At 33.3% G+C, this 11961-nt stretch overlaps 1 protein-coding gene across 1 annotated transcript; it reads right to left on the minus strand.

Annotated features, from left to right (window-relative positions):
* Window positions 1-1998: 1998 nt before the first annotated feature.
* Window positions 1999-9139, minus strand: cuedc2 (CUE domain containing 2). Its single transcript, XM_056470837.1, has 9 exons — window positions 8989-9139; window positions 8289-8367; window positions 8058-8201; window positions 7893-7954; window positions 6351-6475; window positions 6103-6273; window positions 5547-5611; window positions 5401-5461; window positions 1999-3067 (listed from the first exon to the last, which is right to left on the minus strand). The coding sequence occupies exons 2-9, from the start codon at window positions 8360-8362 to the stop codon at window positions 2921-2923; spliced, it is 849 nt and encodes a 282-aa protein (XP_056326812.1). The 5' UTR covers window positions 8363-8367; window positions 8989-9139; the 3' UTR covers window positions 1999-2920.
* Window positions 9140-11961: the final 2822 nt, after the last annotated feature.

Raw genomic sequence — 11961 nt, forward strand, 5'->3', positions numbered from 1 at the left:
TTAAATAAAATAATTAGTTTCCTAAAAAATATATAGAATTATTATAATGACCAAGATGTTTGAAGAGTACTTAAAATTGAAAACAAACAAACAAACAACTAAAAGCCTAATTGGTTTTCCTTCTTTAAAAAAGACCAAAAAGTGTGCCAAAACACGTACCAAGTAACAATATCGTTTAAAATGTGTCAGTAATGCTTTACTGCATTACAGCAAAAAGTAGTTACTGTATGCATTGCTTTTCTAATGTGCTAACTCCCAACATTTTTTACAGTGTCCCTGCAATCACTTGTCATTTTAGGTAAAAACATTGTACTGGCCTCAAATAGGCTACTGTAAATAAATTAAACTGCTCAGAGAAGCAGAATAATTGTTGTATTTTGTAGTTATTATAAAAATATATTTGACTAAATAATCCTATTTTTCAACTAAAGAAGAAAATTGGTCATAAATGATTCAGTGATGATACAGTATACAGTATGAAATATGGTGTCATTCTTCAAAACTTTCATGATACACATGCTATAATATTTACATTTTTGTTGACTAAAAATATGTTAGGTATTAAAATGCTCACATATTCAAATTTTAAATAAAGCTAAAGTTCATATTTGACTCAAATGTAAAGAATGAAAAGAGTTTAATTTCTGTTATCTATGTGTTGAGAATTAAGGGAATTTTAAGTAGAATTGAGAAATGAAATTTCTTTGAGAAATTAAATCATTTTTTAGTTGCTGGAGAAGTAAAAAATATCATTTTAATGATGCAATTAATACTCAATTTCCTTTTAAAGTAATTTACTCAACACAGATCATCACTTATAACAATTCATTTGTTTGTTTATGAATATGACAATATGAAAATAATTTTAAACAGAAATGATCCATATAAAAAAGTAAGTGCCAATAGGTGACGGTGTCCATATCACTGATGTGGCTTGAAAAAAAGTTTCATTAATTATAAAAATATGTAAAAATGATTTTTAGTCAAGTGTTTGTTTTTTTTATCATGTTTTTATATGATGCTTTTGAATGATGCTTTAAAATAGACAAGAAGAGTCGGAGATCTTTCAGCCATTGCACAGTGTTTATTTACAGGCAGGAGTGTGCAGTGGGTAAAGGGTGAGTGGGATATTTTGGGGAGGGACGATGATCAGCATCAGTACCATCTGTAGTTGACGTTGTGTTTGTTGATCCACAGGTGCTTCAGTTTAGGATCATTTCTGTAACGGTGATACAGCAGCTCTCTTTCTCTTCTCTCCCTCTCCTTCTTGAGTTTCTTCTCCACTTTTTCCTTCACCTTCTCCTCTTCCCAGGTGAACAGAACCATCGGCACTTTTCTTTTGTTTTTTGGTTCCTCCAGGACGTTTCCACTGAGCTGGCTCTCAGCACCATCAAAAGGAGTCACACAGGACAGAGAGGTGAACACCATTTGGAGATCGTCCTCCATGTTCAGGTGTGGCCTGATTTTATTTTTAATGGACGTGAGTGCCCAAAAGGTGTCAGAAAGTTTAACAAGGTGGTGCCATAAAATCAATCTGCTGCATCTGACGCTATTGTTTTTTCTTTAATATAATCATGGCCTTTTCATTGCAATCATTGCAAAAATCATGGCCTTTTATTTGTATGTCGTCGTTTTTTTTTTAATGTAACTATTACCCACATTTTTTCTCTTCTGTAAGTAAAGGATGAAATATGGTCATTATAATAGCCTAATAAAATAGATTACATTTTTGGAAATTACCAATTGACCCCCCCACCCTTATTGTCCCGCAACCCCCACTTTGAGAACCACTGTTATAGAGCATGATCTAGCATGTGTTAAAATGTAAGAGAACAAAACCTGCATGATCTTGTGATCTCTGTAGTTTCATTCTGGATTTCTTGTAACCTTTAAAATTAAACCTTTTTTCCCTCACCCCACTTTAGATGTGTACTTTCCTCCACTTCGAAATCGAATCTTCAGTATACTGGAAGCACAGGACACAATAAAGACACAACATTCATAAAACATTAATTCTTTACTAGTAACTCTCAAAAACATCCTCAGTCCTTAAAAAATAATGTTAATATATTTCAATCTAATCACTGCACTTCAGTTTCAGGGTCATGTCGGAGGTGAAGGTAATGCTGACAGCCGATACTGTTGTTCTACACCAAAGACAACATGTAAAAATGGAGTACATCAAGCACAAACAAACAAACCATCTCGAAAAATACTGGTGTAATCTGAATATGGTAATACAACAGTGAACACAAAAGCACATTCATTACTCAAACTACGCAAAGCCAGCTAGCTACACATTACAGAGAAACTAACTAGTAAATATGGAGGTGAAAGGTCTTCTCCAGTGTCAATTTTACCAGGCAGACCTCGTTATTTGAACTGCAACTTAAAAAAAAAAATCACCTGTCGCACGGACCCTGCTATTCTTTAGCTTCTGTAGGAACATATATGGAGTCTTATTTCTGCATATGAAAATAAACACAGAGTGCAAAGTACAAACACTGACGTCTCACTGAAGATGAGCTAAATTGGCTGATTTTATAACAAAGCAACCAGTTCGTTTGATTTGAAATTATGAATGAAACTGGATTTGGCATAAATTAAACAGTCAAATGTAAACACCTTCATGTTTTTTTTAAGGTAGAGCTTAAGGTTTTAGTAAAAAGTAGTTTAAAAAAATAAATACAGTAACTTAAAAGGGCTCGAAAAAAGAGACCTGCTAGAAGATCACACAAAATATCAACCCACACAACAACAAATAAACCCTCCAGCACCATATATGAGAATGGACACATTTGGACCAAGATATGTGTAAATAAAAACTAAAATCGTTTGTTTCCAGTCACAGAGATCCAGACACAAATGTCAAAAACAAGAAGGGAGTATTCTGACCGGTCCATCCACAAGATGCCTTTCATCAATGAAAGCGGTATTTGCGCGCTGGTTTGAGGCTGACGTAAGTCTTCTTCATGTCTTCTGGTTCTTCTTTCTTGACTAGATGATAACGCTCTCCCTTTGTAGTGACCACTTGGCTGCCGTGATAGCGCACCATTTTCTTAGGGGCCTGCCGACCAAGTGAATAACGGAGATGATTAATAAAATTCACTCCAAAATTAAGTTTGCTGTTAATTTCCTCAGTCCATCCAAGGATTTTAACATTAATGGCATGAACTGTGGTCATTATCAGTACTCTGAATATCAAAATACCATATCAGGGCAGAACAAATTTAGCACCCATGGATTGTGATGATACACCCAAGATCTTGTTGAACAAAACAATTGGTCTGAGCAAGAAACTGGACATTATTCATAACATTATTAACAGTGATCTAAAGCCTGGAGTAAATGAGGAAGTATGATTATTTGCAGTTACATTGTCAGTGATAAAATGGTTTGTTCGCACAGTTCAGTTCAGATAGTTTGTTTTACCAGTTTAAGTAATTACACATTGTACACATCAATATAGCTGCTCAATTATGGGATTAAAATCATAATCACAATAACTTTGAAATAATTGTGATAACAACCCCTACCAAATGATTATGGGTGAGCCATATGACAAACTATTACTATACTACTACTACTACTACTACTATAAAATCTCACAATTCTCAATACCACAGCAGAATGGGTAACTAAAAACAAAGTAAACAGAGCAAACAAAAACAAATCAAACAAATTAAATAAACAATGTCCTCAAAATGACTCAAAATAAAATACGATAGAATAATATATACAAATGAAACAAACTTTGTGCTTTAAGCATAGTCCTCAATGTAGGAATTAAGCTTGATGAGTCTTGCTCAAGAGCAATGAGTGATTTCATCCTTGTCTTTTGTTGTTTAATTGGGAAAGTTACTTTTTAAAAGTAATATATCACAGTCTCGAATCACTTAAAAAAATAAATAAATGTGATATTTTTAGTTACTTTTTTTATTTTTATAAATGATGTTATGTATTTATATTATGTTTTTGATGAAAAGTTATGTTACTTCTATGTTTTATCCCCCATCTCGGCTGGGCTTAACAATGCCCTTCTAGATGATCACTTGAGATATTTCTTTTTAAAAATAACTTTTTCCACAACACTGAATACTGATAAGCACGTTTTGCAGCAGGAATACAGTACGCTGTCACTTTAAGAGCCATACAGCAATTTACTGTTACACGTGCATTTCCATTTTCTCAACTCATTACATTGATTTATAACATAAAGAACATTTATGTGAATAATCATAAAAGATGTATTTGACCACTTACAGTTGAAGTCAGAATTATTAGCCCCCCTTTTAATTTTTCTTTTTTAAATATTTCCCAAATTATGTTTAACAGAGCAAGGAATTTTTCACAGTATGTCTGATAATAGTTGTTCTTTTGGAGAAAGGATTATTTGTTTTATTTCGGCTAGAATGAAAGGATATTTTAATTTAAGAACCAGTTTAAGCTATACATTTTTTCGATAGTCTACAGAACAAACCATCGCTATACAATAACTTGCCTAATTACCCTAACCTGCCTTCTTAACTTTATTAACCTACTTAAGCCTTTAAATGTCACTTTAAGCTGTATAGAAGTGTCTTGAAAAATATCTAGTCAAATATTATTTGCTGTCATCATGACAAAGATAAAATAAATCAGTTATTAATAATGAGTTTTTAAAACTATTATGTTTAGAAATGTGTTGGGGAATTGAGGGAAAAAAATAAACAAGGGGCTAATAATTCAGGGGGGCTATTAAATCTGACTTCAACTGTAAGTGTGCAATTTAAGCTAAAAGAGATATTACTTGCCAGTGTTTGTTTCGTCTCTGAGGCTGAGTACATGCACAGAACAGCACAAGTTCACTTTCATGCTTTTAAAAACATGAATAGATCTAATCAAACACAAAAATTAAATGAAAAACATTTCAAGTCACATTACACGAATTTACAGATTTCCACATGAAATGGGGATTTGTGGGGGAAACAATAAACAGCTTGATTCTGTCCCTTTATTCAAGTGTTTGTTCACATTGTAGTGAGTCAGAACACATCAAAAATTATGTTTTATAACTGTTTTAAATGGTTTAGGTCTAATTTGGTGATGAGGTCTACCCAAAAATTGACTCAAAAGAAAATTGTCAAGAGATTACAGGCAAATAAATGTTATAATATTCTGTTTCTTGCACAGACTCAATGTATTGTCAGGTATGAAGGATATTCATTTTATTTTTCCTGTATATGTTTTTTGACTCTCAAAGTGCCAGTAGCCATTGGCATTTTGTGGTTTACCAAAGACCACGGTTTCAGTGGTTTGAGGGTGAATAAATGAATAGCAAATTTTCCCTTTTCTGAGAACTTTCCCATTAATATCTACACAGTTCATCAATGTCAATGTTACATGGCACCACAAACTCACATCTTTTGGAGTGACTGGTCTGTGTACTTTCTTGTCTTCCTCATCATCAACCAGCATGTATCTGTGAGGCCAAACATTGCAGTCACTTCCAGTATGACAGCTTTTTGTTATAGTTGCAAATAATTTGTGATGAAGCAAACACTCACTTTTCTAAAATGCTTGCTTTAAGTTTTTGATCCACTTCAGCAGAGACGGTCTTCCCCTGGTTTGCCTGAAATGTATCAATAAAAAAAATCATATTATTTAGTGTACAGCATTATAGCATTTAGTAATATTTAGATTTTTAAATTCTAGTAATTTAATATACATAATCAGTTTTTCATATATTATTTGTATTCTACTTAAGCTTTATTTAATGTAAAAAAATTACACAAGTATAAATACTCTTATTTTATAATCATCTGTTGTTTTTTTTAAATAAATGTCTTTGCTGTTATTTAAATCGCTTTATTGCATACAAGTACTAATTTCTATTTGTAACGAAGTACTAAAATATATTACAATAACAATAATAATTACACTGTAAGCTAAATATATTTTACATTATATAAATGCAATATTGGTGAGCAGAAAGGACCCATTTCATAAACACAATCTTAATTATTAGATTAAGACTTAATTAGCCAGTGTAGATCATTTATTCTCTAACCAATTTCTGTGGACAAACGTCTATAATAAATTGAACTTTTCAAGTGAACTCACAGTGAGAGACGGAGGGCACTTAAGCTGGACATCTCCCTCAATAATGAGACGAACAGCTTCCTCCATGTCTCCTTTAGCAATGGACAGTGCACTTCTGGCCTCAGTCACACTGCATTTGGGAAACATCTCAAGAAGATGTTGCTCCTGGTTATCCCATGAAGATTCACTAACCTGAACACACATTCCCAAACTAATGTAAATCGGTCTGCCAGCATGTACATAATGAATGGACAAAATGAGGCCAATACCTGAGCTGTGGCTCCCTCTGCTTGTAAAGTAAGGTTGTGTGTCTTCTCTCTCGAACCTCCAAGGGATAAATCACAGCTTTCTGAGAGAGGAAATTTCCCTTCTTCGATTTTCATCTCTCCTGATTCTTAAAAACAAAATCAAAGATTATAAATCAGTGTGCAAGAGGATTTCTAGTACTTTTGTCCAGCGCAACAGCTTTATGTTTTACTTTTAGTGAGACACTACACATTTTCATTCACCGGTCAACTGAGATTTGGGTTTTTTATATGGGGTTTTCAATCCAATGGAAAGAAAATATCTAAAATACACTTTTAAAAGTTTTTTTTTGGTCACACGTTATCAGTTTGTGTCTACATTTCAATTATAATATATATTTATTAAGGCCGATTTCTCAAAATGTGTTTTGGTTTTCACCTACACAGAGTAATAAATCTCAAATCTACCAAACTTCACAGTTTTATTCATTTCAATCTGCAGTTTTTAACAAAAGGATATGTTCATGCATAGTTTGCCTGATTATAGACATTTTATTCTACGAAAAAAAAAATTCTGTCTGATCAGAGTATTTCGGTTTCTGAATTATGTAGTGACTAAAATCATTTTACATTTATTTATGTCAATACATAAATAATAAGAAAACAAGAATTTTAAACAACTTTGTTCAGTGTTTTTTTGCTAGACATGTATGCAAATTAGGTAATTTTCAATAAAAGAATGCTTTTTGCATTTCAACAATATATTTTAGAAAACTTGTAAAACAAAAAATGTTTTCAATTCTGGAGCTTCAAGTCAACAGAGGGAAGATGGTAATCACTATCATTGAGGTAAAGTTGGTTTTATATTTGCACATCCAGACACTCCTTATATAATTTCAGAAAAGTATTATTTACAAATTGCGCATCACGGTGGCACAGTGGGTAGAACGATCGCCTCACAGCAAGAAGGTCACTGGTTCGAGCCTCGGCTGGGTCAGTTGGCATTTCTGTGCGGAGTTTGCATGTTCTCCCCGTGTTCGTGTGGGTTTCCTCCGGGTGCTCCGGTTTCCCCCACAGTCCAAAGACATGCGCTATAGGTGAATGGGGTAAGCTAAATAGTCTGTAGTGTAAGTTAGTGTATGTAAGGGTGTATGGGTGTTTCACAGTGATGGGTTGCAGTGGGAAGGGCATCCGCTGCGTGAAACATGCTGGATAAGGGACTATTCTGCTGTGGCGACCCCCGATGTTAAAGGGACTATAAGAAAATGAATGAATGAATTATTTGCAAGTTTTAAACAGGGAAATAATATTAGTAGTCAATGACTATCAAAGAACAAAATTGTTCACGGTCAATTAAATAGTACTAATGTTGTTTGGAAGTCATACTTAAATGTGACTTCACACCAAATATTAAAATTTGTGCGGTAAACAATATAGGTACGGTTAAAATGAACGAATTTTGCAAATAACCAACTTTACCTCAATATCACTCTCTTGATATATCTTGAGCTTGAATATAATAAAAAATATAATTGATGTTATATTGATAAATGAAGGGGAAATTACCTGTGTCCCTGGCTGAAGTCAACTTTGATGCCAGATTAAACATCATCTCGCAAACTTTGACACTTCAATACAAAAATTAAATAGTCAAAAACACATTCAAATTGTAATGTAAAAAATATAGTAAGTTTCAGTAGTCTATGTTTACAAGCAATTTCCCCAAATTACCTGTCGATATCAGAGAAACCAGGGATGTAGGCCTCCAACATTTCAACAAAAACCTCTACATCAAAGTTTTCCTCGACACTTTCTTGAGACCCCAAATCTTCCAGCACTCCAGTGATGTAGGACAGAATGACATCATCCAGAGTACTGTTTTAAACAAAAAAGACGTTATTTTTTCTCGCACAAAATAACGGAAAAACCTTTAATTAAGCGTAGGAACTGACACGCCCTCACCTCAGATCGGCGTGAGGAATATATGACAAAATGAAGTCGTACAGCGCGTCGTGGATTATTTTTTGGAGATCCATCCTGCCTGCATTTGGATAAAAAACAAGAAGAGTCAACAAAAAACGGAATAACAGTTTGTCAGAGATCCACGTGAGAGGTAAGTACATTGTCAAACCAAACAAACACGACAATTATACCGCAACAGCGTGTTGGAAAGGCAAAATATGCGATTATATAACAGATAAAAAAGTAAAGTTGAGGAAAAAAACGTAGTCGAATAGAGTTAATGACTCTTAAGAGTTAATGAGATAATGTTTCATATCCTGCAAAAAAAGTTGCTTCAAACTACTTTCTTATGCAAAGTCAAAATAGTCTAACACGGTTTGTTTTGCGACATGTATACAAACAGCGTGCAGATTTCGTGTAGTTTCAACGTTTAAAGTGTTATATGTATTGGAAAAACATGTTTGCAGGTGATCTTCACAAACTGTTAGCAGCCGGCTTTTTAATCACTCGTTTAAAGAATCGGTTTTGTAGAAAACATTTTAGAAATACATCAGATATGTGACACGCATTCACTAGCAGTCAAATAGACACATTTGATCCCGAGTGCATGGTTTGTTTATCTGTGCTCAGTGGGGTAGCCGATGGCTAACTTAGCATAGTCCTGTAACATGCGCAAAAGGCCTTTCGATGTGCACCTCACCTCTTGATGATGAAACTGCACTGATGGAAAACAAGAATTAAAAAATCCTGATGTACAAATGGACAGCCTGTGTTGGCAAGCTGACAATAAATCGTAAAACGTTTAGCTAATTCATTAGCCCTACGCGCGGTCGCTGAGGTTCAAAACCTACGACGTCACGTCCGCTTTAATGTAAACACACCCTCGTGTCACTGTTTTGATTTCATTTAGAGAGCCACCGAAAGCATTTTACTTTATCTATAGACTGTCCTGCGGTGGGATACTGCGTATTAGGCGTTATGCTGGTCTTTAGTCGAGATCCACACTGCTTTGGAGAATGCCTTGGAGAATCATTTGAAGTATCTGCTGATGCATTACATGAATGTTTTTTGCATTATTTTGTGTTACTTTAGATAATTGGAAAGGAACCTAATAAAGTGGTCGATTATGATTGTTATGCTTATTAATTGCAATATTTTTTTAAAAGAACAATTGTTTTATGCCACATACCATCCACAATCAACGACCAAATTGCAAGTAGAGACTAAATAAAGTTTAATGTACAGTACTCAGAATATATGAGTACAATCCATTTTAAAAAATGAATATTTTTCTTTACCAATTTCTCAGTTAATATGAGTAATATATTGGTGCTTTTGAATAAAACAGATTTATTAAACAGATATTTTTATTAAAATAATATTTGAGTTACAGAACATCTTTAGAAATGGAAAGATGATACATTTAAATTCATGCAAAATATTGCAAAAAAAAAAAAAGACAAGCTACAACATTTTAACAAAATTGTATATATTTTGTTTCTCTTGATTTTGTTATTTAATGTTTTTCCCTGGCATACAGATTTGGGCAACAAATTTGAACCATTATTGTAAGTTATTTTCTTAGATTAGCTCTAGATGTGGCTTCAGTACAGACTAAACTAATGTATATGCACAAATATAATATTGTAAAACATCCTATAGAAAATATTGTTTTAAGTGAGAGATTTGTGGGGGGTGGACTCGTATATGCTGAGCACTGTATGTACATTTGCAATAAAAAATACGGTTAGAATTTTTAAAAATTTTTACGTTTCAGTAATAATTAGACATTTAACTATAGCAATAAAACCAAATAACATCATATTTAAATTCATAAATAAAACATTTGAGACATGATTTCTGAACAAAATATGCACTATAAATGTTATTGATGATTATGATAATATTTGTAATATTTTAATGTTGCTGTCTTAAATTCTAATACTATTGTAATGATGTTTCATCTAATACTTTTATATTAATATTTTAAAAATGTATTACACATACATTTTTATTTACATAATTTTTTTTGATTGATGTCAACCTCTATGATGTCAACTTAAACTGCAATCATGGTAATTATGAATATGTTTAGCAAATATTTACATGAAATATGCTTTATAATTTTTATTAGCATTTGTTTTGCTACTACGTTGTTTTATGTTTAATTATACATTTGCATTATGATTGTAGTCATATAAGTTATTTGCAGTGTAGATTGTTGCAATGTGTTTATCTCTCTTTTGGACTTGACCGATTTTTCTTGACTGGGTTTTCACTTAAGCATGCGTATCTATTAAATTCTGTTAAATGCTTTATGGTGTAATGGCCCTGTTGTGTCCTAATTCCTAGCAAAGGATGTTATTTATTTGTAGATTCAATATTAAGCAGAATAGTCAAATAATTAAAGAGTTAAAAATGTCAGTTACTGGTCTTTCTGTAATAGCGAGTGTGACTGTGTTGTTGTTTTTTTCAATAACGCCCTCATATATGTCAGCATCTGTTAGCACACATATAAAGGGTAAAGAAGAGAGCTCCAGTGGTTTCTGGTGGTTCAATGTTATTATACCAGTGTATGCTGTCACGCCTCCTGATTACAAATTGGTTTCATAGATGTTTAGCGCTGCATAATTAATGCTTCATCACGCGTGTGTGTTTTATCCAGCTGCACTGTTTCATTATTAGTAGGGGGAAATACAGTACATGAGGCTGATAATGAGTCTAGGAGAAGACGCCTCATCTTGGCTGGACTCTTTTTAACCCTCATGGGTCAGTGGTGGTAGAATTGCCTTACAAACTGAATGAATGCATGAATGACACCCATCCCCATTCCTTATGTACACAGTAGATATATATTAAGACTGTAGCAGTGTGTTCATTAGATGTAGTATTAAACTTTGTATACCCACTTGTATGGCTAGTAGATGTTAGCTTAGCAAATGACGATTAGTCTGTTTACATTTGACCTTAGGTGAGATCATTGTGTTATTCTGTTTAAATAGTGTTTATGTAATTTTATGACTCATTGTCAATGTAAGTTGTTACAAGAATTCAATAAAATGTCAAACTATTTTTTAGGCCAATAAGACTTGTAATTAATAAAAAGTTGAATCAGGCAACAAATCTGACAACTTTTCAATGTGTTTATGTTATTACCTCAAAGCTTTGGTTTTTGAATTATAGTTTAGAGGTTAAAGTGTGATGTCCACTTTATTAGGTACACCTGTTCAGATCTTAACTCAAATACTATCATGTGATAGAGACATCAGAATAGGACAGAAAGGTCATTTAAGCAACTTTGAACATGGCACGGTTGTTGTCAGACAGGCTGCTCTGAGTATTTCAGAAACCGCTGATCTACTGGGCTTTTTACATTCATCCTTCTTTAAGATTTACAGAGAATGATCAGAAAAAATAGAAAATATGCAGCAAACAGCAGAGCTGTGTGAGTAAATTCTTTGTTTAAATAAGAAGTCAGATGGGAATGAAGACTTTAAGCTTACAGAAAGGCAAAAGTAAGTCAAATAACCACAAACCTTGAAACAGGAGAGCTACAGCAGCAACAGCAGAAGAACTAGAGAACACTTATGATTAATAATTTCCTTACATTTTATTTAGCGCTTTTCTGGACAAAAGCGCTTTACACATTATGAGTAATCTCCTCATCAACCAC

The sequence above is a fragment of the Danio aesculapii genome, chromosome 13 (assembly GCF_903798145.1).
Source record: "Danio aesculapii chromosome 13, fDanAes4.1, whole genome shotgun sequence".
Lineage (NCBI taxonomy): Eukaryota > Metazoa > Chordata > Actinopteri > Cypriniformes > Danionidae > Danio > Danio aesculapii.

Coding starts and splice junctions, on each gene's coding strand:
- cuedc2 (XM_056470837.1), bottom strand. CDS start 8,362: ATGGATCTCCAAAAAATAATCCACGACGCGCTGTACGACTTCATTTTG. Junction 5,612..6,102: donor AGTGCCCTCCGTCTCTCACT/GTGAGTTCACTT, acceptor GATACATTTCAG/GCAAACCAGGGGAAGACCGT. Junction 5,462..5,546: donor AAAGCAAGCATTTTAGAAAA/GTGAGTGTTTGC, acceptor TTGGCCTCACAG/ATACATGCTGGTTGATGATG.